We start from the raw sequence: 24965 nt of genomic DNA, 5'->3' as shown, positions 1-24965 counted from the left end.
GCAGTCTGAGGCCAGTCGCCCTTTTGGTCTGAGCATTGGTAGAGGTAAGAACTCTCTAGTGACTGGCCACTCTGCTTCTTTGATCCTTCAGCTTTCACCTCCTAATAGCTGACTCCAAGTTTTAATTCTTTTCTTTTTAAGGATTTTATTTATTTATTATTTATACAACATTCTGCTTCCATGTATATCTGCACACCAGAAGAGGGCAGCAGATCTCATTACAGATGGTTGTGAGCCACCATGTGGTTGCTCGGAATTGAACTCAGGACCTCTGGAAGAGCAGTTGGTGCTCTTAACCACTGAGCCATCTCTCCAGCCCAAGTTTTAATTCTTAAGACCAAAGAGAATTCATGCTAAATATATATGAATGGGAAATTTTGCCTTTTTTTTTTTTTTGAGGAACCCAGAGTTTCAAACATGCTACATTCATGCTCTATTACTGAGTTATATCCCTAGCCTAAGAATTTAATTCTCACAGTTCATCACCTATGTTCACAGTGTGCCTTTCACTGAGGAACATAGAAGTGCTTATTGATTTTATCTTAACCCTTAAAGCATTTTTCAGCAACAAGACAATGAAGGAAATGGAAAGTGAGTGCTTTACCTACTTTTCATTTGCAAAACCAAAACTAGCCATAGAAATCCCAATAGGCAAGTGTTGCTGTTGTCGTCCTATAAACACCCATGCTTCTAGAAAATGGATGCCAATTTCTATGAATAAGTTATGGCTCTAGTGTCCATGCTCAAACTGGACAGATCCAAACTATTTAGCAGGCTTCATCTTGGTAATTATTGATGGGGGAAGTCCTACAGTATATACGTTCTCTTATTGGTTGATGAATAAAACACTGTGTGGCTAGTGGCCAATAGGGCAGCAAGATAGGTGGGGCTAGGAGAAAAGGAGGATTCTGAGAAAGGCCAGACAGAGTCACGCCGCCGCCGGAGTAACACCATGCCAGGCATTTCCAGGTAAGCCACAGCCTCGTGGCAAGACATAGACTGATAGAAATGGGTTAATAATTAAGACAGAGTTAGCCAATAAGAAGCCCTAGTCATTGGCCAACAGTTTCATAATTAATATAGCGTCTGTGTGTTCATTTGGGGCTGACACGGCTGTAGGACCAGGCTGGTGGAAAACCTTCCATAACAAATTATGCCTTTAGTTTTGGCAAAGACCAGTTAACAAATAAATGGACACTAGAGGTTCTGTAACATAAAATGAAATTTACTGCACCTGCTCTTCCTAACAACTCCCAGCAATCAGCCAGATGGTTGTCTTTATTTCTTTCCACTATAATGAGATTGGGATCCAAAAAGATGCTAATTTAATTAGAGCTGAAAGTCTAGTGTTCAGTCTACTTCATCAGGAATCCTGTAAACAGAAGTCTGAAGATCATACATGGCAACAATTAAAACTGTTGGCTTACGATAGGGATGTAGCTCAGTTGATGTCATGCTCATTTAGCATAAACAAGGCCCTGTATTCAATCCCTAGCAGTACATAGAAGCAGGCAAAGTGGTGCATACCTGTAATTACCTTAGAGGTGGTGGAGGCAGGAAGGTTAGAAGTTCAAGGTCATCCTTACCTGTACAAAGAGGTGGGGCCAGCTCTAGCTATGAGATCCTGTCTCAAAAAGCAAAGCAAGAGGCTGGATATAGCTCAGTAGTTAAGAGCAGAACTGTCTGTAACTCCCAATTCCAGGGGATCCAATCCCTCTTGTGGCCTCTGAGGGTACCATGCATGTATGTGCTACACAGACATACATTCAGGGAAGCATTCATTCACATAAGAATATATGAATTTTTTCAAAAAGCAAAGCAAAACAAAAACAAAATACCTCTAGGTTTTAGGTTTCTTCCTACAAATAAGCTAAAATAAAACAGAGGTGTTAAAGGCTAAGGCCCAGAACCAAAAGAAGAAAATGGATATCAACAAATGCTTTAAAAAAAAAAAAAAAAAAAAAAAAAAACCTGTAACACTGCTGGAGTTAGCTCAGAAGGAAGAGGCAGGTTGATCTCTTTGAGTTCTAAGCCAGCTAGGTCTGCATAATGAGACCTATCTTTAAAAAAAAAAAGAAAAAAAAAACCAAAAAATCAGAAAACAACAACAAAATCCACTTGAGAGCATTCAGACACACAATAAATGTAACATCATAATTATAGTAAAGGCAAAATGTTCTTAACAAGAGAGTCTCAAAGGAGTGGCATGGTGGCGAAAATACCTCTAACGTACTTTCTAGACTGTGACAATAATTGCAAATAGTACAGATATTTGGTGGCAGAAAAAAAAAAAAAAGAATCCCAAACATCTACAATCCACATGTATAGGTACCTTTAAATCCCATACAACAAAGAAATTACTAACTTCCCACATCATTACCATAGTTCATGTAAGTGATTGAGTGTTTAGTTCTAAATGGGGCAACTATAGCAGCTTCCCACTAGCTCACCACAGGCTCAGGGAACATTGTGAAGGGGGAATAGAAAGAATGTAAGAACCAAAGAATGGGGAAAAAAGCTGTAAAATGCTGTCTTTTGGACATGGCATGGTCATTACATTCACTCAAAGTAACAGTTGATACCTGGAGCGAAACCAGCACATGATCAAGACAGTCAAAATCCTAGCAAGGGACTGGGGGTGGTGGTGATAGGATAAAAAGGGTAGGTTACTGAAATCTACTCTGAAAAGAAAAAAGAAAGGATAAAGATATGATGAGATAAAAAGGTAGATTATTGAATCTACTTTTAAAAAACATCTATCAGTTTTAATACAAATATTGTATATTGATACAGATTTGAGATTAATTTTGTTAAAACATACTGTACATATACTTCTAATCTTGTTCAAGGTTTTGTACCTATACAGCTCATTTAAAATGTAATATAAGGGGCTGGAGAGATAGCTCAGAGGTTAAGAGCACCAACTGCTCTTCCAGAGGTCCTGAGTTCAATTCCCAGCAACCACATGGTGGCTCACAACCATCCCTTATGAGATCTGGTGCCCTCTTCTGGTGTGCAGATATACATGGAAGCAGAATGTTGTATACATAATAAATAAATAAAATCTTTAAAAAAATAAAATGTAATATAAATTTCTAGTCATTGAAAGTTATTACCAACTGCATAAGATAATAAGGAAATGTAGGTTAGTAATCAGTCACCTATTACAATCAAACTTGCAGTCACATTAGGTATGTTTTCAAAGTCAAACACATATATTTTAGATAGACAGGTCATCTTCTACAGAAGATGGCATTTAATATATTTTAATAACACAGGTTTTTCTTTTTTATGACAATGAGACATATCTGCCCCTGGCAGCACCAATCTACTTCAGAGAAGATGTTGGGCACTGAAGAAATTCTACATGGAGTTTACTTTCTTTGTGGCAAAAGTAAGTCACTGGGCAAGAAAGTGCCCTTGCCTTGACTGCTGACAGTATGTTGGACAAACAGGACACAAATGAGAGTGACTGCAAACCTTGCCAAGACAAGGTGAGATAGTCCTTCAGAATATCCTGCTTTACAGAAAAGTCTGTCAGATATGGCAGGCCTATAGGCCAAGATGGATGCCCCAACATTGCAGAAGAACCTTGGGTGACTGTCCAGGCAGCCAGCTGTTTTTGTCATTTCTCACATTTTTTAGAAGTCACTTGCTCACACTTCCTGTTTACTCAGTTAATTTTATTTCCTTCTCAGGTCTCTGAGGGAGTTGAAGACTAGATAGTTATAGTTTTCCTTGTTACCAGATTCAGAAAAGAAACTCACTTAACGAATGTAAAGTATATAAGGTTGAAAGACATAAAAAAAGATAATTTTAAGATGACAATACAAATTAGAATAGAAAGTAAATTAGGTACAAGACTTTGGACTCACCAAAATAGGATAGATAATGAAGTATTTTCTCTGAATGTGCCAAATGCAAATGGACTAGACATTGTTGATGTAATTATTGTCTTATATATTGTATACACTTAATGTACTTATTGTATATAGTTTTTCTTAAGTCTAAAAGTGTAACAGAGCTCATGCCTTTAATGCCAGGACTCATGAGAGATATTTAAGACAGGAACAGGGTCTTAGAGTGGGTATTCATTCTCCAGCCACATTGAAGATAGGAATGATTGATTCTCTCCAATCACGCTGAGAAGAGGCAACAGTCTGAGGCTTGGTTAGAGCTCGTGGAGAGAGGATCAGCCCTTTCAGTCTGAGGTACAGGTAAGATCTACTGGCTTGGCTACTTTGCTTTTCTGATCTTTAGCTTGAAACCTGAATCCCAATATCAGTCTCTGGGTTTTTATTTTTCATGTTATGGGGAGGGCTCACAAGTCCCTACCCCTAGCTGAGGAACTATTAACAGTTGATATAGGATGGACAGTCATTTCTCTTTGGTGGGGAATGGGAGATTTGGGGTGGTGAACACTGGTAGGTTGCCCAAGCTCTCCAATGGATGGCCACACAAACATAGGCAGTAATAAAGGGACTCAGTGAATTACTAAAACAAAAAGAATGAAATCCTAAAATAAATAAGTGACACATACAGCCCCCCTCAAAAGGAAACTGACCTGAACAAACAATTCCTAAGGAATAATGTCCCAATGATCGTGATGATCAAAAACAGGAAAAGAGAAATGTAAATTAAAACCACAGGAGAAACCATCTTAGGCCCTTAGGGCAAAAAAAAAAAAGAAAGAAAGAAAGAAAGAAAGAAAAAAGAAAAAAAGAAAAGAAAAGAAAAGAAAAAAGAAAAAAAATAACTGTTAAGTGCACACACAGAGCCACAGAGGATATCATGTGATAAGAATATGAAAACACATGTACCCTGTGACCCAGAATTTCACCCTCAAGAAAAATGAGTGCATAGATCTACCAACATTCTAAATGGTCCCAAACTAGAAATCTCTCACATAGCTAATAAAAGCAGAATAAGAAACCACAGTATCCATACCATGAAATACTAATGCAGCAACAAGAAGATGAACGACAACTAGTATGTGAAAGACTCATATACACTAAAGCAAGCAGCATTATCTTATACTGTCAGAAGTGAGACTACTGGCTTCTTTAGTGGCAGGCAGGAGAGGTTGTGATTGGACAGGGCAAGGTACCATTCTGAGATTAGAAATGCTCAGCTTCTCGATGTGGGTGCTAGATATGCATGTTCAGCTTATAAAAGTTCACTAAATTGTACTTACTAAACTGTGTACTTTTCTGAGCATGTATGACACCTCCAGAAACATTTTTTGTTAGGTGTAGATCATGAAAGTAAATCTTTGCATGTGAAAAGTCTCCAAAATTTACTTTCATTGGCTTTGGTCCCACTCATATATTTAAGTAAAGAATAGTTTGTTCTTACCGAAGTCTTGACCCAAACATGCTTTTCTTTAATCATTTAGCATATGGTAAGTAAATAGTCTGTGAATGTAAACTCCATGCACATAGAGGACAGATTTCACTCTATTTTGTGCAGAACTCATAGAGATTTATTCACTATTTTGGGAAATCATATTCCAGTAGCATTGCCACATACCATCTGAGTCACCAATGCAACACACCTAAATCAATCTCTACTCACAGATGTCATGTCCACAAAGATAAAGCTACACATACTCACAGGCACACAACAGCTGCAGCTCCTAATGCACTTATTTACATTTGCCCCCTGAGAATTTATACACAAAAACATGCTTGAGTATAACTAACATACATTTTATTTCCTCTCTATTTCAGTAAAGATGATGCAGACATGTCAGTGAGTTTTATTATCTAAGCATTTCATTTCAGGATAGAAAAGGGGCCATATAGATTGACTGGGTTGAAAACCAGTTATAAACCAACAGGCTAAACTGGGAATGGTAGTTCATACCTTTAATCCCAGAACTCCAGAGACTGAGACAAGTCAAGACTAAAGTTGAGTGAGACCCTGTTTCTCAACACATAAAAAGAAAAAATAAATCAGTTTATCACAGGAACTATAAAGAGAACTCAAGAATTCAAAACCCAAAATTTAGTAACTGCTTTAATCCTAGTACTCGGTAGGCAGAGGCAGGTGAATCTCTGTGAGTTCCACGACAGCCAGAGCTGTTACACAGAGAAAATCAAACAAACAAACAAACACAACAACAACAACAACAAAAACACAAAGAAGAATCCAGCAGCCATCCCTTACCTAAGGCCAAGTATCATAAACCTAATCTAGACACAGTGAAGGAAACAGGAACTCAAAGTACAAGATCTGAGTCCTTTCCTTTAAGTCAGTGAGATACAGTTTGGCATTTAGGAGCAAAGGGCCCTATTATTTTCTCTTTCAAAAATAGCTCCACCTTCAAGATTACACAAATTAGATCATTCTGCAGCAGGGTTCCTCCTTGCTGAGCTCCTAGGTCAGACAGGAAGCATGCTACAGCAAACTAATGATTTTACGTAAAACATGTTTTTAATCTTCAGTTTCACTAGGTTACTGACAAAGGATTGAAGCTACAGTTATCAATCAATGGCTTCTGCAATGCATCTCACTTCAAAAAGCATCCAATCAACATAGATCAGAGTAAGTTAGCACAGAATAAATACACAGTAGAGTAATTAGATATGCAGAGACTCAACTGCTCCAGTGGTTACATTATGGCTTAAAACACATGAATAATGTAACTAGATTTTTAACACATAAGGTGCCAACCAACCAGTTATTCTATAACCTAGTAAATTCTCATGGAAACATATTTCCAGTTAGCCACAAATGGCAAAAATGGGGAAAAAAACTTCAAAACTGCTATGTAGTATCCTGTTATAGATCTGTTTTCATGATGTCACTAAGACGGTGAGATGATAAGAATGACTTGAAAGAAAACAGCAAACAAAGCAGTTAAATGAAACACTGAAGTTATTTTTGAATCCTTTTGCTTTGTCATATCTCAAACCTGGTTGAAAATGTACTCAGGATCCTCATCTTCTCAGTTCCCACCCTGCTCCCACCTCCATCATCACAGCCTCCTACCACGGTGACCTCACCTGCCCTGCCCTTTTCTTGAGGTGATTCTGCACAGAGGCCAGTGGTTCTACTGAAATTGATGTGATCATAATGCCTCTATTCTAGCTCTAAACCTTAAATGACATGCTTTCTCATTCGAGGTTAAATCAAGAGCTATACAATGACCAATAAATTGTTGTGTCAGTGGTAGAGCACTTTTCTTTGGTTCTATAACACTGCAAAACAAAGAATGAGCGCGCGTGCGCGCACACACACACACACACACACACACACACACACACACACACACACACACGTCTCCTTAACTTCTCTAATTTTACCTTCTATAATTTTCTCCCTTATTTATGTGGCTCCAGTCTTACTGGTCTCCTGGATATTGCTGGAACCTACCAACACTTCTTGTCCCCTCTACCAGGAAGGCTCCTTCCAAAAAATTCACTTGGCATGGCTCACATAATTGTGTGTTTCACCTGGTTGCTCAGTCCTCAGGTTCTTCTCACCTTATTTGTATGACCAGAGGAAAACTTTGGGTGCTGTTCCTCCAGGACTATTATTAGGAACATACCTTGTTTTGTTTGTTTGTTTTGTTTTTATAACACAGGATCTCTCACTGGGATTTGGGGCTTAACAAGTCAGTCAGGCTGGAGAGTCAAGGAGATCCTCCTATCTCCACCTCCCCAGACCTGGGGTACAAGTGTACATCACCATACAGACAACGACCTCCTTTAAACTGCACTGCCATCCTTCTTCATCACTTACCTTCTGTTCCTATTCTATTCTCCACCTGGCACACCCTGTCATTTGTTCTCTCATTCGTTTACTGACTGATGCCCACCCTGTCCCTGGAGGTAAATATAAGAGCTAGAATTTTCCATTTTATTCATTATTCTGTCACAGTGTCTACAACAACTGATACACAGCATTTGCTTGATATGTATATTTTCATTAAAAGATAGCACCAAAAAGGGGTAGGTAGAATAAAGAGACATCAAAACCCATACAGCCAAGAACAGCCAGATGAGAAATCAAATTTTAAAGTAAAAGCATTTTCTACAATGTGATTTAAATGAGACTGAGTAAAAAGAGAGGGAGGGAGGGAGGGAGGGTTAGGGTTAGGGTTAGGAGGGAGGGAGGAGAGAGAGAGAGAGAGAGAGAGAGAGAGAATCTTAAAATTATTCTTAAAATATTTTTAATGCATTTCAAAAAGATGAGGCCACAGTGTCCATTTCAGTGGCACCTAGAGCTAGGTCCTGCTGGAACAATAAATAACTATGTATCACTTTCCTAACCTCTTAACCAGCCAAACTAATCTTACACCTTATCTCTGGCTTAAAAATCCATTCCCATTTCCAGTCCCATGAGATGAGCTTGATTCCCTAATAAAATAATCCTTTATTTATTCTCCACAGAAAGAAAAGTCAATCAAGGATTACTGGACAATGTTTCAAAATGTTACTACAAATCTTTATTATAATTTTTAAAAGAAAAATGATTATGATATTATACACACTTAATGAACAATCTTCTCCATTAAATAAAGGACATAAACAACTTTACTGCACATCTTGGTGGTGGAGAGGAAATACAATTAGATCCATTAATAGCCACAAGAGTTATATTCCCAGTGGACCCTGGTTTCCAGAATTGCTTATTCATTTTCATTTACAGCAAAAGTGGCACACAGCAGAGATGACAAAATGCTGCAGCAACTTGTCATGTATTTTAATTTCGAGATGATTATTTTATTAAACATCAGATTTATGGATATTTCTTGTCAAATTCTAATGTCCATGATCTAGCCAATGACTAAATGAAAACACTTGTGAAGACAGTATCAATGCCGGCTATTATAAATCAGATCCCACCCAAGGACATACTGCTCCATGTTGTTCATAGTTTACTGACATCACCCAAAGATGTGAAGGTAATAACTTCTATGGATATTGACGCCCAAACATCTCACATATATTTTACATTTTTTTTCTCCTCATAACGAAGCAATAGTGAATGGGAAGTATCCTCACCTTAAGCCACCATGAAAAAAGGGGGCTTGGGGTAAACAAGGCTAACTTAACCTAGCAAACAGTGCCTAAATGCACACAAACACCAATTCACAGCATGCATTTCTATCTCTAAATGGCCATTAGTAGAGTACTTGATTTTTCTAAGATTACACAAGATTAGACATTTCTATAATTCCTGTTTCTCTGGAGCATAACCTAGACCAGGAGGTAAACAAATCATTCCTTGTTTTTAACACTCATTTCTAAATCTTCTTAGGCTACGCTGCTAGCTGCCCTTAGTCACAGCTTCAAAAATCTGTCCTTCCTTCTTTCCTTTCTGGGGCTTTTGTTTGTTTGTTTGTTTGTTTATGTTTTTTTAAGGCAGGGTTTCTCTGTGTATCCTTGGCTGTCCTGAAACTAGCTCTGTAGACTAGGCTGGCCTTGAACTCACAGAGATCCACCTGCCTCTGCCTCCCAAGTGCTGGGATTAAAGGTGCATGCATGTGCCCGCATCACCTGGCTTTGTTGGTTTTTGAGCGCTGGGGAATGGACTTAGGCATTGTACATGCCAGGCAATGCTCTACCTCAGAGCTATATCCCTAGCCTCCATTATTGATATTTTTCAATTGACTGTTTCATGGTACATTACGAGCAAAGGAGAAAGAGATTATATTGATAATGGCAGGAATCAAAATCAAACTAAAAAAAAAAAAAAAGCAAACACACAAACTTGAATAGTTATGCACCATGTACAGTTGGTACTATTCATTAAACTCCTATGTCCTGAAAAACCCGGCTGGTCAAGGAAAAGTTAATCTGCTTTATATACCCTTAAAAATGTCCTGAAAAACCCGGCTGGTCAAGGAAAAGTTAATCTGCTTTATATACCCTTAAAAATGAGCAACAAGCAAATAGGGTTGCAGATTTCCAACTGTCATGATAAAATAGTCGTGGTACTGCCAGAGGAAAACAAAGTGCACGCTTATAACCTCAGCACTTGGTGAGACAGGAGAGTCACAAGTTTAAGGCTGGCCTGAGATACATGACCAAACACTGTCTCAAAATAATAATAATAATAATAATAATAATAATAATAATAATGGACAGAAGGAAGAAAAGGAGGAAAGTAATAAGAGAGGAGGAGGAAAAAAGTACATTCAAAGATCCCAATGCTTCAGGAGAGGCCATAAAGCTATCACATTTCTCCTGTAAAACGAGAATATAACTTCTATAGTTTGAGTCAAAAAGGAAAACTTAAGGAGACAAAAGAAAAGTATCAACTCCAACTTAAATCCTCATTTTCTTTAGAGTTGCTCAGCTTTCTTTGACTAAACTGTGAGCTGTAAACCGGTTTAGTTGCTTTTCTGGCTGCCAAATAAAAGCTACAGAAGTCTGCACGTATAAAATAGAGAAGCTGTCAAGTTAAGCTGGATCAAAATAAAGTTGTGGTTTGCAGGCGGGGCCTGAGCCATCTCTTCCGTTCATGTAAGTAAGCAGGATGTAGCAACAGGATCCCAACTCTGCCACTGCTTCAGACCAAAATATTTTGTTTTGGCTTTCTAGTCTAATATGCTTGGTCTGGTAGGATCTGTGCCTAAGGTGAACTCAGTAAGGAACAGTAATGCTCATCTGTAAGTCCAGTACTTTCGAGATGGAGGCAGGAAAATGGAGAGTTCTAGGCCACTCTGGGATACATAGCAAGACTTCTGGGGGGGGGAGGGACATAATAAAATAAACAAATAAAGATGAACCCAAGATCTTGTAATAATCCCAATAAGAAATCAGAATCTCAGGCCAGGCATGGTGGCACACACCTTTAATCCCAGCACTTGGGAGGCAGAGGCAAGCGGATCTCTATGAGTTTGAAGCCAGCCTGGTCTACATAATGAGTTCCAGGATAGCCAAAGAAAAGTAAGATCCTATCTCAAAAAAAAAAAAAAAAAAAAAAAAAAAAGAGAGAAAAAGAAAAAGGAAACAGAATTGGCAAACAAGAGTGAGCAATAAAAATTACCAATAGTTATTTCTATGTGCAATACATCCAAATGACAATATTAATCCTATTTAATTCTCACAGCTATGTGAGATAGATAATTATTACGCCCATTTTATAGTTGATAAAATCAAAGCATTAGAGAGGTTAAATAATTTGTTGAAAGTTACTCAAATACTAAACCATAGAGTCAAAATTCAAATCCAGGCTAAAGGACTCCAAAACCCACATTCACAGCCACTTTACTAAGCATCCCCATGGCACCCATGATGGTGATAGGACAGCATTCTATAATTCCAACAAACAAAGCATAAGGAAGCCCACATTACTGTTAACTACGAGAGCAGCCAGGGGTTAGAGAACCAAGCTTAATAGAGATATCTCTTGTGACAGTTATGAGTCAAGAGAAGAATCCCAGCTCTGTTCATCTAAACTGTGTGGCTAATAGAAATGTGTCACCAAGAGTGATGAGAAACTGTCCAGTCTGATGGTTGTTGCATCTAGGCATTTCCACGAGCTTGGTGGTTTGCAGGTTAACAGGTCAAAATGCAAATCTTCATGAAGACTCTGATCCAAAAGACAATCACCCTAGAGGTGGAGCCCAGTGACACCACTGAGAATGTGAAGGCCAAGATCCAGGATAAAGAGGACATACCCCCTGACCAGCAGAGGCTCATCTTTCTGATTACAACATTCAGACAGAGTCCACCCTGTACCTGGTCCTCCATCTGAAGGAGGCAGTGATGGCATTACTCTGCACGTTAGCCATTTACCCCACTTACATTGAGAAATTACAAGTTTCAGTAACAGATGAACCTCTGTTTAAAATGTTAATAAAGGTTTTGATGCATGGTAAGGGGAGGGAGGGAGGGAAGGAGGGAGGGAGGGAGGGAGGGAGGGAGGGAAGGAGGGAAGGAGGGAAGGAGGGAAGGAGGGAAGGAGGGAAGGAGGGAAGGAGGGAGGAAGGGAGGGAGGAACTCTTCAAGAGAACCTATCTCATAAAAAAAAAAAAACAAAACACTTCCTTGATTTCCTCTTCTGAGGCATGCAATTTTAGGCATTAAGTTCCAGAGGCATTCCTGACCAGCCTGCCCATCAGGAGCAGCCAATCTCCAATACTCCCAATTACACCACCAATACCACCTGCACAGATAATGACACCACTCAATATTTGACCATTATCACAGATCCAATTTTTGATGGTTTACTGTCTGTGTCCCTGTTCTGGAATGTACACTCCAATAAAGAAGTGACTTTTTCAGTCTCTGCTACCCTTTCCTAAGCACCTAGACATCTGTGCTTGGCACACAGAAACAAGTGTTAAATAATTGTTGAAGGAGTGAATTGTATATAATAGATATTCATTCAGTAAATATTACAGATAAACATGTGCTATGGGAAAAATCAGTCATCAGCTTGACAATTGTTATTTTTGACTACATAGACAGTAACTAAATAAGAATATTTCAGAAACTGAGACACCATGAAGAAGCTTCACAAACATCAGGATGGACTGGGCAGGTGAAGACACCCTTTAAAGTAGAGGAATCAATAGACTTCCAGTGAATAGGTCGTTACCTAGATAAGGGTGAACTTTTCGGTGGTGTAGCTGGGCGAATCACCCATGCTCCTCTAAATAAGTCCAATATCCCAATGATTCACCAAGTTAGACTTAGAATCCACTCTTTGATCTGTCATTGGTGCCCTATCTTGGGTAATTCTTCATATCTTCACAGGAAAAGTAACATAATACTTGGCTGTCCCCAGGAGCCAGCCACCATGGATATTCCAAAAAATGAGCACCTCAGCCACAAGGAAAAGCAAGCATGAAAGCCCCAAGGACTACCTTGCCCAAATCCATGAAAACAACAGAGAAGATGGCAGATGATATCAGTCAGGAAAGGGCCAGCCACATTATCAGGATGTGTCTGTCTCCTAAGTCATAGAAAAGGTTTTGTTCTATTGTTTTAAGGCAAGGTCTCATCCTGTAATCTAGTGGTTTATGGCATACACACGCAGGTCTATAAGTAAGTGAAAGATTATTAAAAGAGGAATGATATAATCAGATGTCTATTTTTTAAATTAATTATGTAATTTATTTCAGACAGAATCTATTGACTGCCCTAGCACTTCCTATGTAGACCAGGCTGTCCTTGAACTCAGAGAGATCCACCTGCATTTTCCTTCCAAGTGCTAGGGTTAAAGGTGTGTGCACCCATGCCCAGCCAGCTGTTGAAGGGACACCAACCCACTCGAGCATGTCGCTCTGGCAGGCCTTGCCCTTCTCCCGATTCCCTCTACCTTGCTAAAAACTGTTAGATTACATTTCTTAAGCTAGCCACCAAAGTCTATTCCCTATTTGGACACTTCCTCATCCTGAGGCTGACTACCAAAGTTCAGCAATCAGAAGCCCCCTTTGGTTCACCTAATTAACATACCCAATTAAAATTAAACACCTCATCCTAACACAGGCTTTTCTCCTTTACCTTTATAAACCGCCATTTGCCCATGTGCCACATCTGTCTCCCCTCTGTCCAGAGGCAGTCCTTTGTCCCTCCAGGACAATCATCCCTGCCCCCTTCCGAGTCTCCCTTACCCTCTATTTCCTCTACCACTGCATTCTAGCCCACTCATTATAACACAGAGCTCCCCTCTTTCTCCTGTTAAAATGACACCTGCAAGGTCATTTGTTGCTGTTTTTCTTTGTGAGTCGGAAAGCAGCCACTTTAACTTTTTTTCACCTATTAATAAAGGCTCTCTCTGTGAAAACTGGTGTTTGGGTATGGTTTGTGCCTAATCTGGGGGCTGGAAGGGAGTGTCCTTCAGTTGTTCATTTTTAAAACATTATCTTCAGTAAGTGTCAGACCCTGGTTCCAATATAAATGAAAGAAAGAAATTAAACCAGAACAATAAAAACCCACTTTCAATTGCTACTAGATAAAACTGGTGTGACAGAGGAAGAGCAAGGGTGCAAACTATGTTTGTTACGTGCAATGTATTTGAGAAATGTCATGAAAGAAACAGGAAGAAAAAGCTAATCCTGAAACCCTGAAGTAAGTCGTTCAGTGCTTTTTAAAAAAGAAATAGAGTCAACAAGATTGCTCAGCAGGTAAAGGTGTTTGTTGACAAACTTGGTAATCTAAAATCAATCCCAAGGTCCCCACATGGTGGAAGGAGTGGATTCCTTTAAGTTGTCTTCTGTCAAGCACAATGTGACACATGACAGACAGATCAACTAACAGATACACACCACACACACAATGAATAAATATAATAAAAAAACAGTGGGAGGAGGGACGATGGCTCAGTGGATAAAGTGTTTCCTATACAGGCACAATGACCAGAGTAAAAGTCTAGTGGTGCATCTCTGTAACCAGCTCTGCCCTGGGAGGACAGAGACAGCCAGTTCCCTGGGACTCACTGTACAGCCAGTTTATCTGAAACTCAAGCTCCGAATTCAGTAAGAGAATCAGTTTCAAAAGAGCAGGCTTAGTGGTTAAGAGCATTTATTGTACAATAACAAGGTCCACCAGCACCCACATAAAAGCTATTATGGTCCCATGCACTGAAGGGTTGAAAGGCAGGGGGATTAGTGAGGCTTGTGCACATACATGAATGCATACCATACACATATATACACACACCCACAAAAAAAAGGAAGACTAGTAAATGTGATATGGAGCAACAGCCTCAGAGGAAAACAGGGACCTCTGGTTTCTACATGTACATACATGGGTGTGAGCACACATGCACAGACATTTACAATACACACAGAACGGAAGAGAAGAAAGATTAGTCAGGTGGCACCGAGTGAGTAGATGATGGCTGAGGCTCTAAGTCCTTTGTGTGTTCCAGACAATACAAAACTACATTAACAAAACTACATTACAGGATTAACCAGGTGCGGGGGGTACATGCCTGCAATCCCAGCACTTGGGAGGCAGATACAGGTGGATGTGTGTGAGTCTGAAGACAGCCTGGACTACGTATCAATTTCCAAGCCAATCATGGCTACATAATAAACCCCTGTCTTTAAGAGAAAAAAAAAAAAAAGTATCTCACTTATGTAAAATAGAGAGACAAAAAGAAACTCAAGAAATGCATAGTGTGGAAAATAATTAAAAAGAAAAGCACACAACTTCCTCAGGAAAATTGCTTACATAAACTCAGAGAAGCTTAGCATGTCAATCTTACCTCAAATGTCACTTAGGAGATATCCTGTACACACTAAGGTCCTGAGGGACAAGGGTCAGGGAGAGGAGCCACAGTCTACGAAGAGCAGGTGATATAGAAAGAAACAAGTTTTAAAGATCATGTTTCCCTACCTCCCAAATCTATAGCAGGTTCCTAACAACCACACAAATTAATTTCAGAAATACACATGGCCTAAAAATGTTTTGGGTAAAATAATCTATGGCTATTATCTAATTTAGTTCTCTTTACAGAACTAAAAGTACTGCAAGCACCAAAAGATAAATGAAAACCAAGTTTACTCATAAGATGAGCATCCTTATAAGAAGAAACAGGAAGTACAATAGTCAAAGTTCAAAAAACTCGGCAATCTCAAATATTCTAACGTCTGGTATATCTTCAACATTTAAAAGAACCTGCACAGGGGCTGGAGAGATGGCTCAGTGGTTAAGGGGCTGTTCTGCAGAACCCAGGTTTGGTTGCTAGCACATACATGGCAGCTTACCTCATAACCATTTGTAATTCTAGATCCAGGGAACCCAAAGCCTCTCTACTGGCCTCTGTGAGTACCACACACACATATGGTTCCCATACATAATTCAGGCAAAACACTCATACACATAAAATAAACTTTTAAAAATCTTAAAAATAATTTTTAAATCAATATTCCATTATCAACCTAAACTTATCACCTATGCCTCATCTATGCATTTAAAGGAAGGTAATGATCTACTCTAAAATATTCTCCATTTGCCATTTTTGCTATAAAAAAAATGAGTAGGCAATACCTTCACAGTGGCTTAGAAGGTAAAAGTGCTTGCAGGCAAGCAGATGACCTAAATCCAATCCACAGGACTAACATGAGAAGAGAATAAACTCCTACAAATTGTCCTCTTAACCACACATACACGACAGCACATATGTGTACAAATCCTATTTATTATTTTTTCATTTTTTTATAACATCCATTCCAATTGAGTTGAAAGAATAGCTCATTGTGGTTTTGATTTGACTAGTGACATTGAGCACTTTTTTCTTACACTTGTTGACCATTTGTAGGTTGTATTTTGAGAAATTTCATTTAGATAGTTTATTCTTTGTTTTAGTTTGAGACAGGGTTTCTTTATGTAGCCCTGACTGCTCTGGAACTCAATTAGTAGACCAGGCTGGCCTTGAACTCATCTCTGCTTCCTGAGTGCTAGGATTAAAGCTACCACACCTGGCAAATTTATACATTTTAAAACCATATTACTGGAAATTTTGTGGTTTTTTTTGTTTGGGGAGGCTGAATTTTTTGTTACTGAGGTGAGTTTCTAGTAAATATTGATAAATGAGATAAATAATTTGCAAAACATTTTCTCAAAAAAAATTTTTTTGAGACAGGGTCTCACTATGTAGCCCTGGCTGTCTTGTAATTCCCTAGAAGACCAGGCTGGAATCTGCCTACCTCTGCCTCCACCTCCCAAGTGCTCCGATTAAAGGTATATGCCACTATACCTCGCTGCAAATATTTTCTCAAGCTATAAATATTAACACTAGAAATATTTAAGCAACTTTTTTTTCTCTAAACTCATGTTATCCAGTAGGTCTTTCCAAGGTTCTAGATCTGTCCTGTCCAGTATGGAAGCCACTAGTCTTATGTGTCTAGACTGACAACAAACAGAGCTGCTCTAAGGCCAGGAGGCGTGATGCACACCTGAAATCACAACACTCAAAAGGCTGAAACAGGAGGGTCACAAACTCCAGGCCAGCCAGCCTGGGCAACATGGTGAATTAGAGGTTAACCAGAGCTACCTAGTAAGACCCTACCTCAAAAACAACAACAAAAGAAAGAAAAGGATAGCAAAAGAGAAAGAAGTAGAGCCAATATAATAGAGGAAATAAATTTTTCTTTGTTTTCTTTTTGTTTGTTGTTACTGTTATTTTGAAACTGGTTCTCCTATAGCCAAGGTGATGTTGAACTCCTACCTCTTCCTCCCAGTGCTGAGATGACAGGCCAATTGATATGTCAGGCTAAGGAAGTGAATTTCAAGTAATCACAAATGGTTAACACAACACAGCTTTAAAACAGAGCATCTCATCATCTTGACATAAACGAAGGTCTATTGGTGTTGTTAGCTGGCTGATTGGTTTTCATTTTTTGTTTTATTTTTTTACTTTTTATTGATTCTTTGTGGATTTCACATCATTCCTCTCCCTATCCCTTCGCATCCATCCTGCCCTTGCAACCTCCCCCTATTTGTGTGTGTGTGTTTTTTCCGAGACAGTGTTTCTCTGTGGCTTTGGAGGCTGTCCTGGAATTTGCTCTTATAGACCAGGCTGGTCTCAAACTCACAGACAGAGATCCTCCTGCCTCTGCCTCCTGAGTACTGGGATTAAAGGCACACACCACCAACGCCCGGCCCAATACAAAATTTAAAAAGAAAAAAACAAAATAACAAAACAAAATCTCAGCATTGAATAGTTTTAATTTTTAAAGATTTATTTTCATTATTAATTACATGAAGTTGTGTGTATCTGCATGGGTGGATTACAGATGCTTACGACCTGTCTGATGTGGATGCTGGGAACTAAGCTTGGGACCTCTGTAAGAGTAGCAAGTACTCTTAACTGCTAAACCATCTCTCTAGTCCTTTGATTAACTGGGGTTTGTTTTTTTTTTAAACAATGCTTTGTTCTAACTTTTTAGATTTAACTATTTTATGTGACGTATGTTTTGCCTGCATGTATGTTATGTGCACCATCTTCATGCCTAGTCCCCAGGGAGGTTAGAAGATGACATAAGAATCCCTGGGACAGGGGGCTGGAGAGATGGCTCCGAGGTTAAGAGCACTGGCTGCACTTCCAGAGGTCCTGAGTTCAATTCCCAGCAACCACATGGTGGCTCACAACCATATGTAATGAGGTCTAGTGCCCTTTCATGCAAGCATACAAGCAGACAGAACACTGTGTACATAATAAATAAATAAATAAAATTAAAAAAAAAAAGAATCCCTGGGACAGGAGTTAAAGACTATTATGAGCAACCATGGCTCTTAACTGCTGAGCCAACTTTCCAGCCCAGATTAGTTTCTGAAACAGTTTCTATAGCCAAGGCTGACTCTGAACTCACTATGTAGCAAAGACTGGCCTAAAACTCCTGATCTTCCTGCACTGAGATTACAGGCATGTGCCACCATGCCAGGCTACTGGAATGTTTTAAGAAAGTATATTCTCACTGGGTGTGGCAGTATATGCCTATAATTTTAACACTTGGGAGACAGAGACAGGAAGATCAGGAATTCACAGTTAGCCTCAGCTACCTTAGCAAGGCCAACCTGCTAATAAGGCTATATGATACTGTTTGAAAAAAGAAAGAAATGATGAGATGGCTGTGTGGGTAAAGATGCTGACCAAACAAGCCTAGCATCCTGAGTTTGCTTTCCACATGTAAAGGTGGAAGATGCCAGTCAACTCCACAAAGTTCTTCTCTGATCCCCACATATACATCATAGTAACCACCTTCCCACCAAAGTAAATTTTTAAATTAAAAAGAAATTTTTTTTTTCTGAAGGTTCTCTTACTAAGCAGCAATGTACTGTTAGTTATTTGCACTCCAAGGAAAAGATGCCAGGTACAAGGCTGCCTTGGTGGGAACCCTTGAAACATAAAGTCATTTTCTGATTTTCCAGTCCACTTTCTAAATAGTGGCCTGTGAATTTTTATGTAAAGGAAACACCACAGAATAGTTACCAACACATACATTTGGATTCTCTAAAACCTTCCTGCAGCGCTGGTGACTCCTGGGTCTAGGCCTAGAGAAGGAAGGATTCTGAGGGCTTGTCAACTGGAACCACCTTATTCGAGGCCCTCTCTGAAAGAAGTTCTTGGCCCAGCTTCAATTCTGACTTTTCTAATGAATACTCCAAATCCTATGCTGTCAAATCATTCCCAGTTACCTGAGATTCCCAAAGTACTTCTAGAACATGTCAGAGGCAAGCTAGACAAAATAGGTCTACTTCAACAGTTTCAAGGCCAGGCCAAAGCAGGCCCAGTTAGTCTCCCCAGGCAGTGGAGTCAAAGGACACAGCCCAAACAGTCTCTGGCATGTATTTCCTTCCTACAAGAGCAGAAAGTAAGAGTAGCAACTCACTTGTTTGGCCACAAAACTGAGAAACTGGAAAACTACCTTTAAAAGAAATCATATACCCTGGCAGTGGTGGTGCACATCTTTAATCCCAGCACTTGGGAGGCAGAGGCAGGCAGATCTTTTGAGTTCGAAACCAGCCTGGTCTACAGAGTGAGTTCCAAGGATAGCCAGGGCTACACAGAGAAACCCTGTCTCAACCCCCCAACCCTCCCAAAAATAGAAATCATGTAACTACTGTGTCCCAAAGATCTGTAAATCAATACATGTAAAACAAACTCAGTGAAAGTCATTCTCTTTCTGACTTAAGGAATCTAAGCTTCCATAGGAATAGTGGATGATATTACCCTGATAGGGAGGATATTCTATTACAACACTCACACTGTGAAATTCAAATCTCCTAGAGCATAAACAATGCTTTTAAGACTTTCAATGCTAAGGAGAGAACAGACATTTCACAGGCCCTCTTTTATTTGATCAACTGAATTTACTTTACATCTATCATTTAAGAAGTAATTGTTCTGTGGGTGCAGTAGGGAGGACAGGGCAGTCAGTCTATGGGGCCTCTGGAAGTGGAACCAGTATTTATCCCTACCTAGTGCACGGACTTTGAGAGCCCATTCCCTATGAAAGGATACCTCTCTCAGCCTAGATACACAGAGGAGGGCCTAGGCCCTGCCCCAAATAATGTGACAGACTTTAATGATCCCCCATGGGAGTCTCTGTGTAGCCCTGGCTGTCCTGGAACTCATTCTATACACCAGGCTGGCCTTGAACTCACAGAGAGATCCACCTGTCTCTGCCTCCTGAGTGCTAGGACTAAAGGTTTGTGCCACCACCGCCCAGCCAATTACTCCTTTTTGAAGCCTACTGTAAGCACGTTATTGAAAGTTTTTAAAATTCTATTAATTCTGAGAATTTAGTAAACAATAAAAATGAGCAGGCATGTACCTAAAAACATCTACAATACTCACCTTTATCTAAATGTCCAATAAAGGAAATTATATATATATTTTTTTCAATCTCGAGTGCTAGGATTAAAGGTGTGCGCCACCAACACCCAGCCGCTTTTCAATTTCTGTCTTCAAGTAAGGCTTGTTATATCTTCCTGGCTGGCCTGAAACTATGAAACACTGGCTGTCCTTGAGTCATTAATAGCCCTGCCTCACACTCTCCAGTGCAATAGGCATATGCCATTATGCCCAGCTCCCACAGTGTTCCTAACCTCAGATCTACCATCTGATTGACATTTCTTAACTGCCTACAGCTCATAGATTTGTGTCTCACTGGAGTTACATGAGAGAATGTTAGGTCCAGATTCTATACAGAGTTTCATGTTGCCAGTATATTTTAAATAACATGGACAAGTATCAGGAGACAACAAATTCACCAAATGACTTAATACTCTGAAGGGCCAATAACAGGCCTTTTCCTCCCCACAGGGTGTTTTCTATCCTGAATACACACAGCATGCTCCAAGAAGCACAAGTGTTTCACAAGGTGCTGAGAGGCCTAAGGATAATGGCTAGAAAACAGTCATGAAGGGCACAGGACTAGACAGTAAACATGTCATTACTATACACATCCACATACAGAATGTCTACCCTTGTTGCTTGGGCTAGTAATTTATTATGCAGACTTTTTGGTAACGAAGAGCTCTGACAGTCAAACCAAAACCCAACATCAGTGATTCCTGTATTTGTTCCCCTCTGTTACAGCTTCTAGCCATCAATTCATTCTTTTTCAATCTAACAAGCTAGAAAAGGCAACTACCCAACAGTCACTATTCAAACACTCCCAGATACAAAGGAGAACATGTTTTACTAACAGCAGACCCATGCAGGATGGAGCACAAGACTTTTATGCAAAGAACAGGAGGAATGGCATAATTCATCAGTAGAAAAGCCCACATAGAAAGAAAGAGAGACCTGCCCAGGACCAAAAGACATACCAGACCACAATAAGCTCTCACTTGAGCTTGGTGTCGTGTTAGGGTTCTGGCAAAAGTAAATTACTATGGTTCCTGATTTCCTTAAGGGAAGGGCAGAAAAACAAGATAATATAAGTTAGAGCAGTGAGTGCTGAACACAAAGGGATGAGTAAAAGGTGGAATGGCAAACAGTCTAGCATCATCACTTGAAGCTTCAAACCCACACTTTTCAAGCAGCAATTCCAGTCCTACACACAAATATACTCTAAAGACGCTTTTACTGTCTATGTCAACAAGAAACAACCTAAATACTCATAAGAATTAAATAGTAATTCATATAACCAAACACTATCTATTAGGGAAAGTATTAAAAACTAGAGCTACCAAACAATATAGATAATTTACACAAGCCTGGGTTAAAAGTGACACAATACATACAACATGATACATTTTACAAGCTCTAAAATTGTTGAGGCCAGGAGTAGGGGTGTACTCCTTTAATACCAGCATTAAGGAAGGCAAGAGACAGGCAGATCTTTTTGAGTTCCAGGTCAACCAAAGCAAGTAGGATCCTGTCTCAAAAAAAAAAACAAAACAAAAAAAAACAAAAACAAAAAATGTATTGTTTACAGACACATATGTAATAAAACTATAAGGGAGACAGACAGACAAGAGGTGGGGGAGGATAAACACAATTCAGAAGAGTGTTTACCTTTGTAGGGGAAGCCAGACTGTGGTTCAGAAAAGGGCACAAAGAGAGTTTTTCTTTTCTTTTTTTGCTTTTTCGAGACAGGGTTTCTCTATGTAACAGTCCTGGCTCTCCTGGAACTCACTCTGTAGACCAGGCTGGCCTCAAACTCTGCCACCCAAGTGCCGGAATTAAACGCATACGCCATCACCACACGGCACACACTGAGAGCTTTAACGGGTGGGTTATTTGTCACTAATGGCATTAGAAGATGTGCTTGTCATCATTTTTCATGCCCTATATATTGGTGTGATGGTTGTTCAAAATAAAGGAAGAAAAAGAAATATCAATAGAGTTGAGGGTGGAACCCCAATCTCTGACTTACATACACTTCCACCTGCCCTGTTGGGCTAACAGAGTAAGGACAGAACGTGAGAGTCAACTCTGTTTAAAAACACAAATAGGACACCTCCAGGCACTTCTTTGTGGTTACTGGGTAAAACCAACCCTGCAGGCTGTCTTATCACAGGACCAGCTCCAACACATTGTCCCCAAGGAACTGCTTTGCCATAGAGAAACAGAAAGTATCTCCAACAGTATTTTTTGATGCAAGTTCCCAGATTGTTCCAAAAGACAGAAAAATGGATTGAATTTAGGAACAGGGGAGTCATTTCACAGAGCCCTGAGGAACTAGGAGACCCTGTGACCAGTGCCTAGGGGAGGAAGAAATGAAAACATGTATTTGAGAACACATTCAACCGATGCCCAAAACGAAGAGCACAGAGTACTCATAAATGTGTGTGCTGTGAAGAACGTGTGTACTGACCCTCCCCCCACCCCCCCCTCCGCCCAAGTGTTATTAAACAAGCTTTACCTGCAACAGGTAACAACTCAATTTGGCATATGCTGAATACACTGGGAAATAGTTATATCAAAGCCATCTCTATCACATATGTGCAACATATGTACAGCCCACGAGTGCCAGTGAGGCAGGAAGAAGAGTGACTTACTGACCCTAAGGAAGGCCGTGTTATTCGGTCAGACCCAGCCAAGGCAGACTGGGTCCAGGAGGCCAAAAGGGTGGTCCCGGCCAAAGCGGAAGATGGGGCTGCCGGGAGAGGGCGGGTCTACACAACAATATTGGAAGGCCCAGGCGAAGGCAGCTCCCCCCTCCGCGCCGCCGCCCCCCCCGCGCCACCTACACCCGACCCGAACCGGGACGAGCCTAGGGTGGCGGGCATCCCCCAACCCAGCCGGTCGAGATGGGGAGGTGGGGCCTGTCACAGAGCCAGCCTGGCGGTCCCCTAGGCCAACACCTAATCCCACCCGCCCGTTGCTCACCTGGGCACGCAGCTGGACGAGCTCCGGTCCACCTCCCAGGTGGCATACAAATTCATCTGCACCGGGGCGGGGGTGCGGCCTGGTCCTGGACCGCCGGGAGGAGCAGAGCCCGAGGCCACCGCGACGGCCATGGAGGTGGAGGTGGAGGAGGACGAAGAGGAGGCGGCCGCAGCCGAGGTGGACGAAGAGGACGAGGTGGCCTGGGCCAGCTTGGGGGGCGTTGGCTGTTGCGGCAGCGGCTGCTGCGATGGCTGCTGCTGAGGAGACTGGGCGACCCCAGAGCCCCGCTGGCCGCTGCCGCCCCCGGCACCGCCAGGACCACCGCCCGCCCCTCCGCGTTCCGCCATGACCTGGCCAGGGGTCGAGGGGGCGCAGGGCTTACGCAGACTGAGGCCACGCCGAGAGACTTGCAGGCTTCCCCCGCGGAGGCGGCGGCGCGGCGGCGGCGGCGGCGGCGGCGGCGGCGCGGGGGCTCAGCGCCTCTCCTCAGACCGCCCGGCGGAGCGCGAGCCGCCAGCGAATCTGCACGCACGCGCGGATCTTCGCTGCGCGCGCGGTCCTCGCGCTCGCCCGCCGCCGCCTGTTGCGGCCCGCGCGGCCCAGAGTGGGCGTGTCCGAAATGGGGCGGGGAGCCGCGGTCCCACCCCGTCGGGGGACAAGAGGAGGGGCCAGAGCCGAGCTCGGCCCCCCGGCCTTTGGGAAGGGGCTACAGCCCGCGCACCTTAACGTCGCTGCCCTTAGGCCTCGGTGAGCCGGCTCCGCGCCCCTCCTCCCCCTCTCCCCTTGGGCGGCCGCTACCCCGCCAGCGGAAGCCCGGGTTTTCCGGGGCGCGGTCCCAAACCGGAGAGGGCTGCACGGGAGCGCGCTCAACCCCTGGGATCTGCGTATAACTGAGGCTGACGCTCAGCGGGTCACGCATTGCGTGGGAATGGGGTGGCCAGCCGTGGGAACCCCTTCTGTGGCTTCGCCCACTCCTGCAAAAGGAGCTGTTAAGTGGAGATCCAGCGACTGGCCATCACCTTGGGCACCTAAGCTAGTAAGTTTCCTTATGAGGGTAGGCCAGAGCCCATCAAGCTTCTTCTTGGTACAGCCCCCCCAACTCGCGCCTCCCTCCAGCCTTCATTTCAGTCCCAGAGTACCGCAGTGCTCAATTTCTATCAATTTCTACAATTCTTTTTGTCTCAAGGCATGATCAGCTGCCATACCCCCACCCCCACCCCTCTTGCACTTTCCTACACCCACACCTCACTTCTCCCCAGTACTTGAGCAAATGTCATGGGATCCTATGTTCCAACCTAGTCTCAGAACTCAGGGGCCCCCAGAGAAAACAAGCCCTTCAAACACACACACTAGTGAATCCAAGGGTTAGCAGGGACTCTGGAACTATTTAGAATAAGTCGGCCTTTCTGCCACAAGGTCAACGAGGAAGGCCTCACCTGGCCTACTTCCCTAGCCTACAGTTAGTTACTTCCCAGCCTAGCCAGGGTGCTAAGCTGGCTATTTTTATTCCCCAGGGACAAAGCAGTAAGGTCAGACCAGACCTAAAGGTACTTCCCTCAGAGGCTTCGGACAAAGGAAGGGTAGGGAATAGTAAATTATCCACAATTTCAGCACAGCAACCTATGATCCCATAGTCCTTTGGGGTAGTCTGTGATTATAGGGGAGAAGTATAGGCTTCTACAGAAGGTTTTAGGAGAGATGTTCCAGAG

At 41.7% G+C, this 24965-nt stretch overlaps 1 protein-coding gene across 6 annotated transcripts in view; it reads right to left on the bottom strand.

The window, feature by feature from the left end:
* The window catches only part of Pacs1 (phosphofurin acidic cluster sorting protein 1), a 117021-nt gene extending 93213 nt beyond the window's left edge, over positions 1-23808 (bottom strand). For 2 of the 6 annotated variants that reach the window (XM_027408629.2, XM_027408628.2), the window contains exon 1: positions 23257-23807. In XM_027408629.2, the coding sequence (XP_027264430.1) occupies positions 23257-23603 (347 nt within the window). In that variant the 5' untranslated portion in view covers positions 23604-23807. Of the gene's footprint in view, positions 1-23256 lie in introns of all 6 variants that reach the window. The other 4 variants (XM_027408625.2, XM_027408627.2, XM_027408630.2 and 1 more) reach the window with 4 other exon arrangements.
* Between the last annotated feature and the right edge of the window lie 1157 nt (positions 23809-24965).

This window comes from Cricetulus griseus, chromosome 3, assembly GCF_003668045.3.
Source record: "Cricetulus griseus strain 17A/GY chromosome 3, alternate assembly CriGri-PICRH-1.0, whole genome shotgun sequence".
NCBI classification, from domain to species: Eukaryota; Metazoa; Chordata; class Mammalia; order Rodentia; family Cricetidae; genus Cricetulus; species Cricetulus griseus.
This window is presented reverse-complemented; position numbering and strand designations above follow the sequence as displayed.